Source organism: Rhipicephalus microplus, chromosome 2 (assembly GCF_043290135.1).
Source record: "Rhipicephalus microplus isolate Deutch F79 chromosome 2, USDA_Rmic, whole genome shotgun sequence".
Lineage (NCBI taxonomy): Eukaryota > Metazoa > Arthropoda > Arachnida > Ixodida > Ixodidae > Rhipicephalus > Rhipicephalus microplus.
The window spans coordinates 131576121-131595663 of NC_134701.1; the positions used below are offsets into that span (position 1 = coordinate 131576121).

The 19543-nt window shown below is 45.9% G+C and overlaps 1 protein-coding gene across 2 annotated transcripts; it reads right to left on the minus strand.

Annotated features, from left to right (window-relative positions):
* Positions 1-8423: 8423 nt before the first annotated feature.
* LOC142796366 (uncharacterized) lies at positions 8424-19277 on the minus strand. Of its 2 annotated transcripts, none has more exons than XM_075886821.1 (4): positions 18975-19277; positions 13955-14009; positions 11715-11803; positions 8424-8562 (listed from the first exon to the last, which is right to left on the minus strand). In XM_075886821.1, exons 1-4 carry the CDS (start codon positions 19119-19121, stop codon positions 8431-8433), a joined length of 423 nt encoding a protein of 140 aa, XP_075742936.1. In that variant the 5' UTR covers positions 19122-19277; the 3' UTR covers positions 8424-8430. The 2 variants fall into 2 exon arrangements, with proteins under 2 accessions (XP_075742936.1, XP_075742937.1); XM_075886822.1 differs by having other exon boundaries at positions 13955-14017; positions 18975-19217.
* Positions 19278-19543: the final 266 nt, after the last annotated feature.

Here is a 19543-nt window from a genome sequence, read left to right on the forward strand (position 1 = left end):
CGGGCTGCAGTGCGGTCAGCAGCAACTTCAATAACAATAATGTCAAATAACCTTTATTTGCGCGGAAAAGCGGTGGTATGTGAATAAGAAAAAAAAAAGAGGGAGATCATCTTCACACTAGGCGCAACAGAGAGGTACCAACACGTACGCGGAACGCCTGCCAGCCATCCGCCCGGGAAGATTGGTCGACGCCAGCGCCACCGCATCATTCCACGCCGAAACGGCCGCTCTCAGGCAGCTGCTCGCGCCACTCAAAAGCTTCTAGTACACTCTAATAGAGCCTAGCCGCACTGTACAATTAAGGGATGTCGCCATGCTGGATTTATTGCGTGCGGATTGTCGTGGCTCGTCTCGATATGCTACGTTACCCTGCCTCCGCAGCCAGAATGCACAAACTAATTTTAGTAGAGGTCAGTGCGTGCAAACGATGGCGCAAAAATAGGTGACACAAAAAACCTGCCGTGTTCCACTTCGATTACGTAATTCTGGCTCTTGACGTCGTAAGGAAGCATAGCCTTCAATATTGGCTACCAAAATGCATCGCCTCCAAGAATCCTTACATAAAAAACAAAAGCAGAGTGAGCATGCAATTTAGGCACCTTCTATCGTCCTTCTATGGAAATTTCATTTCCCTGATTCTAGCGTTTCGCCCAAAGCGATCGGCTGTGCGAGTCATTAGTAGTGTGGGCAGGTCCCAAGACAGTTTTCCCTGACTTGTCTCGCTTGATTGATGAATTCCCTGACACTTCCCTGACTTTTCCCGGTGGCTAAAAATTCCCTGACATTTCCAGGTTTTCCCAGTTTTCCCGGTCGCCAGACACCCTGGGGTCTACGTTCAGTCAAACTCCCGAATGACGACTGATCAGGAACGAGGCGAGAAGTGCACAAAACCACAAGGCGCTAAAGACGTAACCCCGAGTTCGTACGAGTTCGCCTCCTTGGACATGTTGGCGATGTCGATGTCAATATGGCGTTGTAGGTGGCAGCCGCTGCTTTTAGCTGCTTTGATGCGAAAAGATAAAAAAAACGCAGCCTTGGAAACATGCGTTGTAAAACCGAAAACACAAAAAATACGTGACAGGGTAGCACATCTCGAAGGCCATGCTTTTCAGGCTTGCATGCCATTGTGCGCTAACACGAAGGAAGGGAATGCGAACCACATGCGAACATTGCACTTAGATCGCCGAGTCACTTCCCATTCTCATTTCAGTGCCCTCGTTAATTGGTGTTTTCGAAAACATTATATCCGCACGCTAAGACCTGTAGATCGCGCATTAAACGTACAGATGTAGCAAGTACCGCGCAACGAATCAGCTCAATGGAATAACACTCATTTTTTCCGCTGCCTGCCCAAGAAAAAAAGGTTCGGAACTTGTTAGAACACGTCCCAAAATTGATCAATATGTGCTAGAAAAAATTCACTTTTTGGGCTTCGGCGCGGCGCAGCGTTCGACATAGCGCATGTCCCGCGGTGCAGGCGTTCGATATACGCGTGCATCAGTCCCATACTTTTGCATGGGAAGCTCAAGAGAATTTCCAACTGTTCGATATAGCTAATGATTTGATATATTCGGGGTTGACTGTACACGCCATGGCGTCCTTACAACTTACGATGCATGCGCCTGCAGCGAACAAAGAGTTAAGCATGTTTTCTTAATACCCATCCAGTTCTGCTCTTCCTATGCGATAATGTGCATACCAAAAGTTGCGGGCTCTTTTACTTGGCATGCCACTAAACTGCCCATTCTTGTTTTTGGGTCTTTCACGACCCACTGCAGCCTTCCTGCTGCAGATCTGTGTTGTACCCTGTTTGGGTTTTTCATAGCCGAGCAGAGCAGTCAGTTTTGATTTGTGCCAGCACAGAATATGACATACGCACCTTTACCTAAACAATTACTACAGAAAACATGCTTTGCTTGTTCTGTCCTGAAAAAGCATGCCTACCTGCATGCTGCAAAGGCAACGCACATTCGAACACTAGATAACATACAATGCCGTATAGTGCGAAACATAAGTCGAGATTTTTTCCAAAAAGCGTCAATAAAAAGTCACCCTCGACCTATATATCGCCCTTGGCATAAACCAAGTGATCGTCTGGCAACAAGGAGTTTCACATGATTTTTGGGCATCGACATCGCCTTCCTGCGTGGCCGACACCATTTATCTTGTTCATTTAGTGTTCATAGCGAGTGTCTACAATACTCTGCAACTAGCCATGATTACGGGAACGCGGTGCCAGTTTACCGCCGCGTTTAAAAGAAAAGTTATTGAATTTGCGGAAGCGAATGGCAACATGGCGGCACAGCGGCAATTTGGAGTGTCCGAGAAAAGCGTCAGGTACTGGCGCAACCAAAAATTCAAACTGTCGGTGTGTAACGTGAGCAAGACCTCGTTTCGCGGTCACCGAGCTGTGCACCCGGAACTTGAAAACAAGGTGGCGGATTTCATCCGCGAGTACCGTGCCAGATCCCTGCCAGTGAATGCAGAGCTCATTCGAATAAAAAGCCGTCGAGCTCGCTCGTGGAGCCAGTCTGTCAAAGAAAGACTTCAAGGGATTTATTTATTGGGTCCGTCGCTTCATGCGACGCAAGGGATTTGCCCTTCGATGGCGCACGTCGATATGACAGAAGCTGCTGGAGATGTATGAGGACAAATTGATAGAGTTCCAACTCTACGTGAACAGCCTCCGGTGGCAGCATGGCTACATGCTAGGCCAGATTGGCAACGCCGACGAAACGCGGTGTGGTTCGACAGGCCGTCGTCCACGACTGTTTGTGAACGTGGGGCAAAAGAGGTGAAGCTTTTGTCGACCGGAAATGAGCATTCGCGCTTCACAGTTAAGAGTAAACCTCATAAGGGCGAAAATGCACGCGACAGCGACGAGAAATGCTATAAGCGACAAAACGGGGTGTTCGTGCGGCGTGTTCCGTGCTCGTTTTCGCGCGATCGCTCGGTTCTCTAGGTTTGGAAGCCATCGCTCATTACCCTGAAGTGCTGGGCTCAAGCAACCAATAGAAAAAAACCGGAAAAGGATATACATCAGTGAAGTACTGCCGGTTGTTTCCACGTGCTTTAAGTGTCTCCGTGGCGCAATTGGCTAGCGCGATCGGCTGTTAACCGAAAGGTAGGAGGTTCGAGCCCTCCCGGGAGTGGTGTTGCTTTTTTCCCTGCAGGGGCGCCTGCGCAAGTAGGCGTTTGGTGTGTAGCGACACCACGGACCCGAGCTAACGGGGGAGTTTCGGCTCCCTCCCACGCCTAGCCGCGCGTGGCTTTGCCATGTCCGGGGAAATGGGGATCCTGGGGGTTGAGCTGACGCTGGGTGATTGGACCTTTAAGGCCCCCCGGAAGAGGCAACACACTCCTTTGGCCCCGGGTTCACGTAGACGGCACCCCTGGGCTGACCCACCCAGGGGAAATCGGCAGTCGCCTTTTCCTATCTCTCTCTCCCTACATCTTCGTCTTTATCTCTTACTGTTTATCTCTCCTGTCTTCTACTCTCTTCCGATTACTTCCAAACTTCCTGGCGGCTAAGGTTAACCCTGTGCAAATAGCCTACCTTGGTCTAGGCGCATTGGGTTATAGTGGCGTTGTACGGCTGGCGTCTGCAGTTTTCAGCATCTGTAAACTTGTAGCCTCCCCTCGTTGGGCTCCGTGGTGGGTGGCCGCCAACGCTGCCGAACAAAAATAAGACCGGCATGCATGGAGCATTCCCTCAACTGTCTGATCGTACCGGCCTAAAGCGGGTACGCACCGACGACATAAACTTCTTCAACCAGCCAGTAGAAACTTTTCCCCACTTCCACGTCATTCACTGTGAAAAAACCGGAAAGCAAGCCAGGACCGTATCTCCTTTCGTAGTGGCCAGGTGTCTTAATGAAACTCTCGGGGCTGGATACAAAGTAACCAAAATCGCTAGTGGAGACCTTCTTCTCGAAATTCGGGACAAAGCACAATTTGTAAAGCTAGACAGCCTCTCAACGTTTGGTGACGTGCCGATCACCGTAACACCACACAGATCCATGAACATCACTCGCGGAGTAGTATCTGATGCAGACTTACTTGAACTCACCGAAACTGAACTTTTGGAAGGGTGGAAGAGCCAAAATGTCAATAATGTACAGAGAATTATCATCAGAAGAGATAATAAGGAAATACCAACGAAACACTTTATACTCAGGTTTGCATCCAGTAAACTACCAGATTCCATACAAACAGGGTACACAAAGACATCTGTCAGACCGTATATACCAAACCCTCGTCGTTGCTTCCAATGCCAGAGGTATGGCCATGGCTCTAAAACCTGTCGTGGTCGCCAGACTTGTGCACAATGTGGAGTCCTAGGCCACGTATCTGAGAACTGCAAACAACCGCCACACTGTGTAAACTGCGAAGGAAACCATGCCGCATATTCACGCTCCTGCACGTACTGGAAAAAAGAAAAAGAAATAATTGCATTGAAGGTGAAGGAGAACATTACGTTTAAGGAAGCACGGCGAAGAGTCGCTCCATTCTATGGACCTACATACGCTGATGCGGCGCGTCAGGGGGCACCGCCGCACCAGCCCTCGCCACACCTTCGGCCCGCGCATACCGAGCCGGCGGTTGTGGCACCTGCCCCCAAGGCGGCTGTAGCCCAGGCTACACCGCCTGCTCTCAAACAGAGGCCGGAGACTCCAGAGTCTTCGGGTTTCAAGGCCTCCCCTCACCAGGCGAGGCCTAAAATCCGAACTAACAGTCCGCACGTACGGGCATCCAGTGCCTCCGAGGAGACAATGGATACGTCGGCACCCTTGGTGCCGAAAGAGCGGCGTGGCTCCTTGGAGCGCGCCAAGAAAACAAAAAAGCAAATAACAGGGCCTGGTGATGGCCCTGTTAAGTGAACTCAAACTCCCCGTCTAAACAGCCACTCGCTTTTCGTACACACAGCACTATTTTACATTCACCATGAACACTCAAATTATACAATGGAACGACAGGGGCCTTCTCAGAAACCTTGACGACATCCAAGAACTCTTACACGAACACACACCAAAAGTGCTGTGTGTACAAGAAACACACCTTAATTCAAAACACACAAATTTTCTTCGCAAACACGTTATTTTTCGAAAGGACCGTGTTGATGCTATGACATCATACGGAGGTGTTGCCATCATAGTGAATCAAGGAATAGCATGCACACACTTACAACTCCAAACACCCCTTGAGGCAGTGGCTGTTCGAGCGGTTCTTTTTGATAAACTGATCACAATCTGCAGTATTTACATTCCTCCTAGCTATCAGCTACAAAAACGCAATTTACACTCTCTAATTGATGAACTTCCGGAGCCTTATGTTCTCCTAGGAGACTTTAATGCGCATAGCAGGCTATGGGGTGACTCTCGGTATGACGCGCGAGGTCGACTGATCGAACAGTTCCTTATCTCATCGAGCGCGTGTCTCCTAAATCGAAAAGAACCAACCTATTATAACCTTGCTAATAACACCTACTCCTCTATAGACCTCAGCATGGTATCCCCATCTCTTTTGCCTCTACTCCAGTGGAAAGTCGTCAGTAATCTGTACGGAAGTGACCACTTCCCCGTAGTTTTGAGCACAACGACAGTAACTGAGTGTCCACCACGTGTTCCCAAGTGGCTCATAAACAGAGCCGACTGGGAACAGTTTTATACTATCTCTTGTCTAGGTTGGAATGACATCTGTACTTTGAACATTGATGTTGCTGTGAACTACTTCACAGCGTTTTTGATTGATGCTGCAACAAAATGCATCCCACAAACAAATGGACACCCTGGAAAACGATGTGTGCCATGGTGGAACGATGAATGCCGAAACGCGCGCAAACAGCAAAACAGAGTTTGGAGGCTGCTTCGTAACTCACCGACAGCCGAAAATCTTGAAACCTTCAAGAAAATAAAGTCTCAAGGCAGGAGAACGCGTCGGCAGGCCAGAAGAGAAAGCTGGCAGAAGTTTTTATCAGGGGTTAATTCATACACACAGGAGGCTAAAGTATGGAACATGGTCAGTAGGATAGCAGGAAAACAAGTACACGCACTTCCACTCGTAAACACTCAGGGTGATACCTTGGAAGATCAGGCAAACTTCCTAGGTGCACACTTCGAACAGGTATCCAGCTCGTCCCACTATACTGACACTTTCCAAAAATACAGAACAAGAATAGAAAAGCAGAAACACAAATCCACTAGATACGAGGCATATAACCAAGCTTTCAGTCTAGCTGAGCTCCGAACATCTCTAAACTCCTGCAGTACTTCTGCCCCAGGCTCTGACCGTGTGATGTATGAAATGTTAAAAAACCTACCAAACGAAACCCGAAAAACCCTACTTTGTTTGTACAATGCTATTTGGTCTTCTGGCACTATTCCTACCACCTGGAAAGAGGCTATTGTTATTCCCATTTTGAAAGAGGGCAAGGACCCTTCTTTACTCTCGAGTTATAGGCCTATAGCACTTACAAGCTGCTTGTGCAAAGTCTTCGAAAAAAATGATAAACTGCTGACTTGTACATTTTCTTGAAACAAATAATTTGCTCGACCCATTTCAGTGCGGGTTTCGAGAAAGTAGATCCGCCACAGACCACCTTGTTCGTATCGAGGCACAGATAAGAGACGCCTTCGTCCATAACCAATATTTTCTCTCTGTGTTCCTCGATATCGAAAAGGCTTATGATACAACATGGCGTTTCGGAATTCTAAGAGACCTGTCACACCTTGGCGTGCGCGGAAGAATGTTTCATATAATCGAAAGTTACCTGTCAAACCGGACATTCCGTGTCTGTCTGGGCAGTGTGCTCTCTCAAACATTTATCCAGGAAACAGGCGTGCCACAAGGTGGTGTGCTTAGTTGCACACTTTTTATTATTAAAATGAATTCTTTGCACTTGTCCATTCCCCGCAATATGTTCTATTGTACATATGTCGACGACGCTCAGCTTGGCTTCAAGTCATGCAACTTGGCCATGTGTGAGCGGCAGGTTCAGCTGGGTTTAAATAAGGTCTCCAAATGGGCAGATGAAAACGGATTTCGACTTAACCCACAAAAAAGCACGTTTGTCTTGTTCTCTCGAAAGAGAGGCATGCACTCGGAACCTGCCCAGGCAGCACGCCACCGTTGGACCAATCTTGGACCAACATCGGCTAACATCGGCACCGACGTCGGAAGTGCAACTTCTTCCAATGTCGGGCCGACGTTCAAGCCAATGATGGGCCGACGTTTTGCCGATGTTTTAGCCAGTATGCAACCAACATTGGGCCGACGAAGGCCCATCGTATTGCCGACAAAGCTGCCAATGTTCAGCCAACATTGGGCCATATTTCAGCCAATCACATGCCATTTTTACGCCGATGTTTGCTGCACGACGAATATTGGCTACGGATGTACGACCAACATTGGACCAATCCAGGGCCACATTGCAGCCAATCAAATGTCGTTATTACACCGATGTTTCCTGCACGACGAATATTGGCTACTGATTGGCTTGCCATTATGTAACCATTATTAGTAGGAAATTTTTCTTACCGGAAGATTTAAACAATATGCCTCGATGACCCGCTCTTGTAGCTTTGCAGCCCTGTATACTTGGGGCAACAGAAAATTGAATGCTGAGAACTGAAAGCAGTTACTCGATCTATTTCATCTTTTATACCTCATTCCCTTTGCTAACACTAGAAGCATAGTTTATTTTTTTACCAATTTATCTTTTGCAATAGCGAGTGCTTTATTTGGTACTGGTATTTGGTACAGCAGATCGAAAAAAGTCGTTAGGAAGTAAATGTTGAAAGCGTATGTCCCCCACTTGCAATCCCCACATATGTTCCCCACATGGTAATCGAGAATATTCACAGTTTAGAGCATTTTTTTGTAACTAAAACATGGTGATGGTGCTTCCGAATCAGCATAAGCTAGCCGAACAGTGCACCACCGACAGTCTGCAGACTATTTATTCTTTGTTTTTTTTTATTTATTTGGTACAACAAAAAATGTATACATTGAAAAATATATATACACAACTAAAAAAGGCCCGCTCTACTGCAGGTCAGGTTGCGTTGGGGGCACAGTGACAGTGGTGCTGTCAAGGCCCTGGCTGCTGTGGCTGGGCAGGAAGCCAGCTGCCGCGAGCAGCCGATAATCTGCACTCTGAGAGTGGGGATCATCGGGCTGCTCCACAACAAATGCTTCTCTGAAGCGCCGCTTCCTGCCCCCACAGCGATCACCAGACCCTGGCAGCCCCCTCTTAATAAAGTTGAGGGCCTCCGCCTGGTCGCACCCTGCTTTTTGGCAGATGACATGTGCATACAAGAACAGAAATACCATAGTACACATGAAGCACTGCAGCACAGAGAATACACAAGGGTACACACACATAAAACAATGAACAAGTCTAACCTGTCACTAATCTACAGAGCCTCAGGTTCACAAAGGCCCTTTTTCTTTTCTGCCATGAAGGCTGTACAGCACTTGCACGTCATGTGCCAATACAGCCTTCATGGCATTCACACCAATTTCTCGGAGGCCACGTCCCCCAATCTGCAGGAGGTGCTTGCACTGTAAAAAAATGCAAGAAGCATAGATGGGGTGAACGCAACAGCACATCGAAATGTTTTCATGATAAAAATCTGCAAGAAGAGGACGCTGAAAACAACAACTTGAATTTTTGGGCATCACAACATTTCATTGTTTTTTTACGCTAACTTCAACTCACTTGACCTAAAATGGTTTCCACATCAGCCCTTTCACACTCAGTGTGAGAACCTTTCAGAGTCCTTCTCTGAATGCAGTTTCGCTGTTATGAAATCAAATACAACACTGTTATAACCCTTAATAAATATTGATTCTAGCTATGAAATAGTATAATTACTTTGTACAGTGCTCAAATTCCAATACACGTTTCTTCGAGGTTACAATGTCTTTGCCTGAATGTTGACCAGGAGTAGCTTCTACAGGTGAAAAACGATAAAATATGTGGAATTCAAAAAGTAGCTTGGACATGTTTTTAATCAATGCATTGTAAGCAGAGCACAACAAGATAAATGAACATGATCAAGGCGTACTAAGAGGCAACCTTAGAGCGACCAAATCTTGGTCATAGATGAAACTGATAGAATAAAGGTCGCACTAGATGGTCGCACCATTTGCTGTTTATATTTTTCTCTGATAGCCAACAAAGAGGCATGTCGCTATAGAAATCTCATCACAATAAACAAAGGTGCATTTTTCTTCACACTGCGAAATTGGGTGCATGTTAGATTTTTAAAAAAGTAAGAAATCGGCTAACACAAGGCAGGGTGAACTGTAGCTCAAAGTAGAGAGAGCCGCAGCGGACACGAAATAGGGTGCTAAATGAACAAAATTACTAAATGTCTGTTTTAAGCAGGCTATTGCTAGTCACTGCCCATCAAACACACGATGCCGCCTACATCGTCTGCTAGCTTAGGACAGTTCACTCGGACTTCACCGACTATAGTAAATACAGTCGAATTTCATTAATTCCAACACACTTAATTCGAACTGACGCTGTGGTCCTATCAAAGCTATACCGCGCTCCGAAAATGCTCTCAGCACCCCGCCCAATCCTGCGGTGGCACTTCAGACACCTCATCGCTGTGCTTGAAGAAGAAAATGAAGAAAAGGAAAGAAAAGACTGCGGTGGAATGTTTGCCAAATGCCAATCTGCGACATTCCTGTGCCCCGCTTCGGCTTTTTCCGTCCCTGCCACGTAGAGATCCTTCTCTTCTTAACACTGCGCATGAAGAGAAAGAGGGGAAAAAAAGCTGTCGCAGAGAGTTGGCTCTCTCATGCCGATCTGCAACGCGCCGGTGTCACGCTTCCCTGTTTTTCGTTCCTGCTATGCAGACTCTCTTCTCCTTTCAACACCGCGCATGAAGAGAGAAAAAAAAAGCTGCCGCGGAGTGTTTCTCTCTCGAATGCCGATCTGCTTTTCTCCAGGTGGAGACGCTCCTCCATTCTCATCATGTGCTGGCCACGCTCCGGCTGCAGCGCAGATGGTAACAGTGGAAACACAGTTGTCTTCGAAGAGTGTCAGCACTGGACATTGCCTCGCGCAACTTCTTTTGCCAGGAGAATACTGAAGCCGAAGTACAAATGCTTTGCAAACTGCACGCAAAACTTGTTGACTCGTTGCAAGGCCAACGTGTACAGACATGTATTGACTACTTTAATTAATGACGGATGTCCTGTAATTTGTGAATAAAACTTCTCCATGCACATGCATCACTGCATGGTGAGCCCTCCGCTCGTTTACCGTATTTACTCTATTCTACCGCGCCCTCGATTGTAACGCGCACCCGTTTTCCACAAAAAAAAAACAAGACATCGGTTGCAACGCGCACCCTTTTTTCTCGTTGGCCCGCTTGATCACACCACTCGCGAAAACGACTCTTTTTGAGAGCGTCTTCCGTTTAAATATGAAGTACGGGGGAAGCTTATGCCTATCTGACGTGCAACAGAGCATTGCTGTCACTCTAGTTTTACCGTGGCCCGATGTCAGTACACAAACTTGCTTCGCCCCCTTCTCCTAGACGGTTGTGGTGCCAGGCATGTCGAAGTAAAGAGGCTTGTGATCGGCATTCCCGATTTGCCCAAGCAGGTAGCCGTTGTTGTGCCGCAAGTTTAGGAGGAACCTCTGAAGACTCTGAAGCTTTTCTTCGTGCTCCTCCGGCAACTTCCAGCGTATGCCCGTTCGCCTTCGGAGGGAAAAGCCTTTTCTCTTCATAAACTTCGTTAGCCAGCACCTGCTCGCTTTAAAATGACTCTGCATTAGCCCTTTTTCTAAGGCTAACTGCATAGCCTGCACTTGGAGCAGTTCTGTCGTCACGGGCCGCTGTGCCGCTCACTGCTTAATCACATACTCGCCGAGCAGCTCTTCAATTTGTGGAAACCGACCCTGCTGTGGTCCACTGAAGCCTTTGCGTGAATCTTTGCTGTCGACAATATTCTGCTTTTGTTTCCGCCAGTCCCGCATGCACGTTTCGGGAACTCCGAATGACCGCGATGCGGCCCGATTTCTGTCCGTTCCGGCACACGCGACGACTTTTCTTTTAGAAGCAGCATTGTGGTGCACTGGTCGAGTTTTTGGAGTCGGCCCTACCATGCCGTCGATGCTAATGTACTACAAGATGACGAACTCCTCAGCACACGTATGAAGTGCCGCGCATGGGAAACACATAGGCAGAAATGACCGACGCGCCATGCCGACGCACGTAGGGGGCGGCCATATTGTAAGTGACGATGGCAATAGAATGACCATATTCATTTTTTTTTCGTACTCGATTCTAACGCACATGCGATTTATGAACTCTCTTAACCGGAAAAAAAGGTGCGTGTTAGATTCAAGTAATTACGGTAACTTTCATTATTTTGAACTTCTTTTAATTTGAACAAATTTTCTGGCCTCTTTGAGTACGAATTATTCATATTCGACTGTAGTACAGTGGCTCATGAGATAACCTGACTAGTTTGTTTCCCCAAACACAGTATCTTAAAGCAGTACTAAATTTCTGCATGTTACATAGGCATATTAAAAATCAAGAAATATACACCAAAGCCGCAGCCACAGCTTTACTCTGCACAGCTGCCTCTGCTGCTTCCACTTCTCCAATTGTACCAGCAGGCAGCCGGGGAAGGTCAGAGGGGCGCTGTGCTGGCTGGGCGTGCTGAGGCACGGACAAGAGCCGTACCTTGTGCTTCAGCTGTTGCACCTCCTGCAGAACCTGTCTTTGTTGCTGCCGGATGCCAAGTTGGATCCACAGGATCCGTAGCAATAGAGCTGAAACATACAAGAGTACATACCATATTTACTCGCACAATTTGCATCCTCACATAATTTGCTCACCAGTATAATTAGCCAGCCTGCTTTACTACAAGAAACTTTTTGCTCGCATACTTTGCCCTCCCCAACCAGCCCGAGCCACCTTGCCAGCACACACACAGACACATTTGACTTCATGATGCTCTGGTAAGGCACATCTCTTGTCGAGCAGGCGAGTGCAGTCTTACACAAAATGGGCTGAGTGCAAGGTCCCTTCTTCCATGAACTTTTATGCTTTCCCTAGAATATCGAACTTGAAAACTGAAACCTGTTTATGTGTAGTCCGAAATGCCTAAAGGTTTGCCTCCTATCTTCCCACCTCTTCCACGGCAAGAATGTATTCCCGAGACTCAGCACAGATGTTGAACGCGTGCAAGGACCTGTCACATCAACTAGATGAGGCAGGTTTTCGCACTCATTTTTTTTTTCGGTTTCGCCATCTGGCCATTGCGTTTTTACCGTTCCTTGTGATAGGCTACAATAATTATATATGAGGCAGATTTCTGTTATAAAGCTTACCGAAGAAAACTGAAACCGTGCTACCGCTAAGCACATCAGCGTGGAGTTCTTCGACATGCAATATTCAGAATGGGAGCCAGCAGAAGAGTGCGTTGAATAAGACTTAGCATAGAAGCTTGGGTGTGTTGTTTAGATATCGGAGGGAACACAACGCAATAGAAGACTGGGACAAGGAATGGACACACACACACATGAAGGGCGACACACACAGCACTGTGTTGGCATCGCGCTTCCTTGTTTGCATCTTACTTTACGTTGGGTTCCCGACAATTATTGGAGAGTACTTATGTTCTCTGGTATAACCCTGTCGTGGGAACTGGTTTTTGTGAGCACTGTTCGGAAGAACTTCAAGAAAATGGGGGCATTTGAACAGGCTTAGCAAACAAATGACAATCCGCTTTGAGACAGCTGTGACAGCGCCTGCAACATATATTCCCAGTTGAGCTTTTAGGCCAGCGATTTCTACTAGCTTCGCACATGACCGGATTGACAAAAAAAGTACACATAATACGCGAGTATATACCGCATTTGACTCTGTAGCTTTGATGAACCAGGCAGATACACAAATTTATCCAAAACTCCATTGATTCTGTTGCAAAATTATTCAACAAACAAATTGCGATGTTATCCATGTTACTATACGATTGTGGCACTTTACCATTGCAGCTTTCCAGGAGGCACACATAGTGCCGCGTTAGTTCACCACTCGCAGTTAATTGTATGCAGTAGGTTGCTCACAGCAACTGACTGCATGCAATGGTGAACATCTTGCATGCTTGCACCGCTGTTTCAGCATGCTGGCTGCTTCCCATACGGCTATCAATTGATGTTCACAAAATTGGGAAGATGAAGAAAGACTACACAGTGCCCTCTGGCCACCCTATACTCCAAACCTCCAGCCAACAAACAAACAAAAGAAACAGAAGTATGCAAATGAATATTATTCCTAATGCAGCTGGAATGGAGTGTAGTTTTCACCAATTCTGTGTGTTAAGTCAATATGGAGTGAGTTAACTCCATAAAGTAGCTTTTCTCATAACAGTGTTCACTCTATTGTAACACAAGGAGTGACTTCATAGCATCTAGAAGGAAAAACAGAATCTTCAGTATTTGATAGAAATGTGAGGCTCTACCTTAAAACAACAATAATCTGGAAAAAGAACTCATTACATTCGAAAAAAAAAAGGTAGCACAGTTGATCCCCTTTACAAGAGACACTGATGTAACAGACAAACGGGGATAAGAGGCACCAGTGTGCAGGCTGACATTTGGCCCATCATGCATCAGGCACTCCGTAGATGCACCTGTGCAGCCGGGAGCCCTGCAGTCAAGCATGCTGAGCAAGACTGTTGACCACTGTACAATGACACATTGCCACAAAATTTCAAAACTTCATTTCACAGACTTCTGCAAAAGCTTCTTACACTCTTGCATAATTTTTGCACAAGCTTCTCTCATTCTTGCGTGATTTTCGTCAGAACATATAAGTGTTGGAAATTGTGTGTCCCCAAAAACTTGCACAATACAAATAGCATACATTAAAGTCTATCACTTAATACGTGCATAGTGTAACAATGAAAGGAAACTCACGCATGGTTTGCTCCGAGCCTTCCCCGTGCGGTGCCTCCTTGAGCCTTGGAGAGCACTGTACAGCTAGAGCAAAGTAGCATCAATCCAGTGTTAATGGCAGGTTAACAAGACAACAAAACTAACCCCCATATTCATAAACGCTCCCCGACTCGACTTTCACCCTTCACTTGACAGAGTTGAGCACTGTGCCGCTGCTCGTTTGAAAGCGACGCTGCGCTACTCGAGAATCACAGCAGATTATTGCTGACATGCAGCAATTTTCTCTGCTTAGAGACGGCGCTCCCATCAGCCATCTCAAGTGAAGGTGAAGCGTTGAGTGGAGGGACGTTCTAGAATACGGGGGTAAGATTGTTTGCAAGAACACTACAATAGACACACTTAATTTTTACACTTCATCTATATTCTACAGCTACACACATTCTGCATCCTTATAATGCAACATATACATACAGGTTTATAAAGTAAACACTGCAGGCTGCTCAAATAACACCTACACAAAAAAATTACCCAAAAGTGGCCATGCGCAAAGTACTTTTATTTGAAACTCACAAAACTTTTGCGGTGATGGAGAATAAATAAGACAGGTTACGCTTGGAGGCACATGAGACCTTCGCAGCTTTCATAAAGTACAAAAAACAATATGGTATGTGTGTGTGTATGTACGCATGAAGCTTCAGCCTTTACATACGGTTTCTTGAAAGAATCAACTATGAATTTTATGGCACCTATGTCCTTCAGCGCAATTGAAAGCCTGCTGATCAGTGTGTGCAATTGTGGAATAGTTACATGGAAAAGGGCGTGAAACACCTAAAATGAAATTTTTCTAGATAGGAAATATGCAGCTGTGTATACACAACACATGCTGCAAACAGTGGGAGGTGACCACAAGAGTGATTTGAGTGTAAGCGGCAGTATTCTGCATTCATGCACCACGCCATTTTCAACTGTTGCCCAAAAGCAGCACCACTTCAGCGTGCTACTTTTTTTTTACATCATAAACAGCACGGAATACAGCGAGGATGAAAACAACATATGCAATTAAATTTTGAGCACTATTTATGGTGCGCATGATTGATTGATTGATATGTGGGGTTTAACGTCCCAAAACCACTATATGATTATGATAGACGCCGTAGTGGAGGGCTCCGGAAATTTAGACCACCTGGGGTTCTTTAACGTGCACCTAAATCTGAGCACACGGGCCTACGACATTCCCGCCTCCATCGGAAATGCAGCCGGGATTCGAACTCGCGCCCTGCGGGTCAGCAGCCGAGTACCTTAGCCACTAGACTACCGCGGCGGAGATGGTGCGCATGAAAAAAAAAAGGCCTTTGTACAACGACGAATTCATAATTTGCCTTCACGGAACTTCTGTTAGGCTGCACCACATACAGATTTTTTGTGGCTTTCAAAAGAGATTTGAAAAAAAAAATAATAACCGTGTTTACTCTCGTCATGAGCACACTCACTAAGTCACCCTCATTTCAGTCGCCAAAATTTTGAATTTTTTTTTCTTCCACATATTAAACACACACCTTACGTTCATCCGCTGAAGTCCCACGGGCTCCCCCCCCCCCCCCCCCTTGCCGCCTTCGCTTGCTGCCACGTGCCATTTCATTTTTGTTTCTATTTGTTCACGGAACGTCCCCTGTCTTTTTTAATGATCTCTTGTAACATATGTGGCATTATCTTGTTCCCGAGGTGCCACAGGTGCTTTGCTATGTAGATGCACCATTAAACTAGTATTTTTGATCAACTGTGCATTTTTGATGTTTACCTTGCAAGTACGTAAAACTGGCATGCTTCTTGATCTACGATACACATGTGGCTTGTCTCACTTTGAAGGAAAAGTTAGCATACAATGGTGTAAATGCTTAGAATTTGAAATATTGAGGCAGCAGCACACCGGAGATGATCATATGGTAAAGAAACAAGTGCTGCCTTATTACTGGCAAGTTTTCACTTATATGTACAAATAAAATTTGCGAGCTAAAAAAAGTACAAAAGCACAGCGAGGCTATGATGTGGTTCAACCTGTGGATTCGCTTCATTTATCACCCCATATGATGAAGCTTCCTTTGGTAAAACTGCTCAGATAAGAAAAAAAGTTCGCTGTCCAATACAGCAACTATACAAAGTGTGCACGTGCATCTCGCAGCACCTTTTCGTCACTTCCGAAATGCGCCACCAACATGCCCTGGCACCAACCGAATCTATCGCCTACAACTGCCATGTTGTCTCCTCGTGCTTGCACCCGTTTAGTTTTGCCTCACGATGCAAGTTTGAGAAATTATGAGCTGCTAGTGAGGCAAGTTGATTTAGTAGTCCACGCAGAGGGAGCAGAGCTTAGGGTGTTTCTTCGCTGAAAGTTATAACCTGAAATTGAGAACGCACATTCCGATTTTCCTAAAAGTACTAGCGTATTTGGCTGGTGCAGATTAACAAAAGCTACTTGAAGAAACTTTGCAATATTTGCATCTTCAGGTGCAACTTCATTACGGGTAAGTGTCATAGCCAAGTATTTACCTGCAAACAGATATAGCTTACCAAGATACTGTACATACAAACTTGTCCGCAGTTAAAATCATGATGGCGAGGAAGGCGGTTAAAATCATGATGGCGATCGCGGAGATTTGGTATTGCATTGAAACAAACTATAAAGAATGGGAAACAATATTAGTTCACTTTGAAGTATAGCCGATCGGTTCAAGTTGGGCGTCAGGATTTTTTTTAATTAGTCAATTAATTCTATACACGGTCTCTATCATGTTCAGTGACTCCACTGTACATTAGCGTACAACAAAAGCAAAATACAAAGTGAAAAGTGTGTTAAAGCATACGCGAAAAATAAAGCGATGTCTGGCATTACCGCTGCACACACCACGCAAAGTCGCTATCTGCCTTGTATAATATTTTCCTCGACTATTTCCACAAATTGCAATCAAAGAGGCTCAAGCTCAACATCAGCACTGTTTAAAACACTTGGGGGGGGGGGGGCATTGCTACTTTGGTGGCGTAGGCCGTGACAATATATTCATAATATTATATCTCTTGTAAACTTGCCTAGCTCTGCACGACTAGTTTTCGATGGGAGCAGCTGCGCTTCGCACATCCACTCTTAAAATTGCGGCTCGAGAGATTTTGAGCTTTCACTTGTTTTTGGGCCAGGCAATTTGTAGTGAAAGCAAGATAATAGGCCCTCATAGGTTGTGGCGGGCAGCCGGTGTACGCCGTGGCTGGTATATGTGTCGCACATCTTGATTATCTGGTCTTTTATCGAGTGAACGAGCGAGGCCTTCCTAATCCAATGAGCTCGTTAAAGTAAGACAACAAAAAACCACAATGCTTCCACATCGTTCACAGCAACAGATGACGAGCCCCCAACAAACCGCACTGCAGCACGTGAACTGCCGTAGGTACCCAGGGAGTTACCCGGGCATGGCGGGAGAGGGCGACAACGGCAGAAGTGACATCACAAGAACACTATGTATAAAGGGGACATTGAAAGACTTTTTTCCCATTTATAAACTTCGTGCACTGTTCTGTCATTATTTATAGCTCAGAATAGTTGTATTTTGAAAAGGGCACTAATTCATAAGCCCAATGGTTCAGGGATGGGTGCATTTAGGGGGCCCATTCTACGTTTTACTTATGCCCTTCAAGAACTTTCTTACAGGGCCAAAGTCCTGTTTCAGAAAGAACACGCCAGTGCGTGGCCAGCAGTCCGTCAAGCATTAGTGCTGGTGAGATTTGGAAATGCAGCGCATGAGCATCCTCATCTGCTACTTCTCTGCTCATGCTCTCGGGGCTTACTTGCGAGGCACGGTCCTTCGCACTTTTCATTTTCACACTGTAAATCAACTGATACCAACTCTGCCTTCCATTATTTAATAAACCAATATTTCATGGTCATGAGGACGAGCTTAAAATGTTTGCTACATCAGACCTGAACAGCATTTTGAGTCATCGAAACTTGCTAGTTGCAGCGAGCATTATGCGAAAAATATGATGTGCTTTACGGTGACAACTTGCAAAACACTGCAGCAACGATTAAAATCATGCATTTTTTGTGCTCACAGGAAATCCCTGAAGCAGGAGGCACTGTGCTAGATAAATTGCGCAGCTCAAATACGGATGCGCTTTCCAATGCTGTCATGCGTACAGGCGGAGAAATGGCAGACAAAACTGGGCGCACCACGATTCTATGCGCATGCGTCCCATTCACAAGCCTCGCTGCCAGTTAGCACCACATGGCTCACTGTCCATGAGCTCGCTTGTTTCCTGTAACAGTGGACCATACGGTACACCTATTTAAAAAGGAGGATAGAATGTATATAATGCAGCATCTGATGAAGCCATGACGATGTGTTGCTGATGAAATCTGGAACTCTAGTTAGTACCCTTATTGTTAACCAGCCGACCGACCAGCAAAAAGATTTGCGACTGAAATGATGGCATCTACACCTGCCCTTAAAGGGACACTGAACAAAGTTTTGCCGCCGAGATTTTCAGCCAAAGCAAAAGATTGGGCCATGAAATTCATAGACAATAATAATTTCAAGCAGAAACTACGAAAAAATACTGAATTTAATGAGCCTTTTACAAAATGCCGCGTCTAGCTCTTAGACACGGCGTTTTCTAAAAGGTCGCGACATTTATTTTTCAAGTTTTTTTTTGTTATTCAAGACAAATCTACGGTGCATTGTTCACAGAAAACAAAATTGCCTCGGTAAGATTTCTTTGCGAGCAGCTTACTAATTTTAAGGCAGGCGCGTTGATTCGTGAACTGAAGGATGCGAGTGATCGATCTTGCCTGCTAGTGGCTAGGCGACAAAGGCTTTACCTCATGTCCTGGTGTAGCTAAGTCACGCAAATAGAGCAGAAAATGTGCATTATCATTTATTTCACCTAAATATCACACGTATGTGACTTATTGCCGGTGACAGGTGATCAGGATGAAGTCGACAAGTTGCAAATCTGAACAAGAATTCACTCGAATGAAAAACCAACCTATACTCACGTGCACGGTGAAGTCGAACACGTCGTCCGTCAATGTTGTCGTTGATGCCCGAAGGAAAAGAGAAGAGGACAAGCGACGGGGTCGTCTCTTTCTATGAAGTCGGCGGAACTGCCAGAACGGCCAACACAAAAGGCATCGGGTTGACATTCCTCCATCTGGGCATCAGTCGCTCCACCCGGGCATGCAGCTGCTACTGGTTCTACTACAATCCTCTTCCCCGTGCCTCTTCCCGACATTGCAGTGTTGCTGCCATACTCGCGAACCTTTTTAAATTAAAGCACGCAATCATGTATTATCGTGCGCCATACTAAACTTAAAAACAGTGCGCCGGTACATGAGATCACGAAGCGCGGTCCACGCCATCACAAGAACAATTAGAGAAATGAAACAAAGAAAACAAAAATGTATAAAATATTTTGTCTCAATACGATCCGCAATTCAGTTTCCTGCAGCGGCTTTTGGCTCTGTATGAACGGCCAAGCCAGCGCCAAGCCAAGCTTGCGTCCCTGATCAGCTGTTTGTTTCCATCGAGAATTCAACAGTGAACTGGCAATTTGTTTAGATGATAT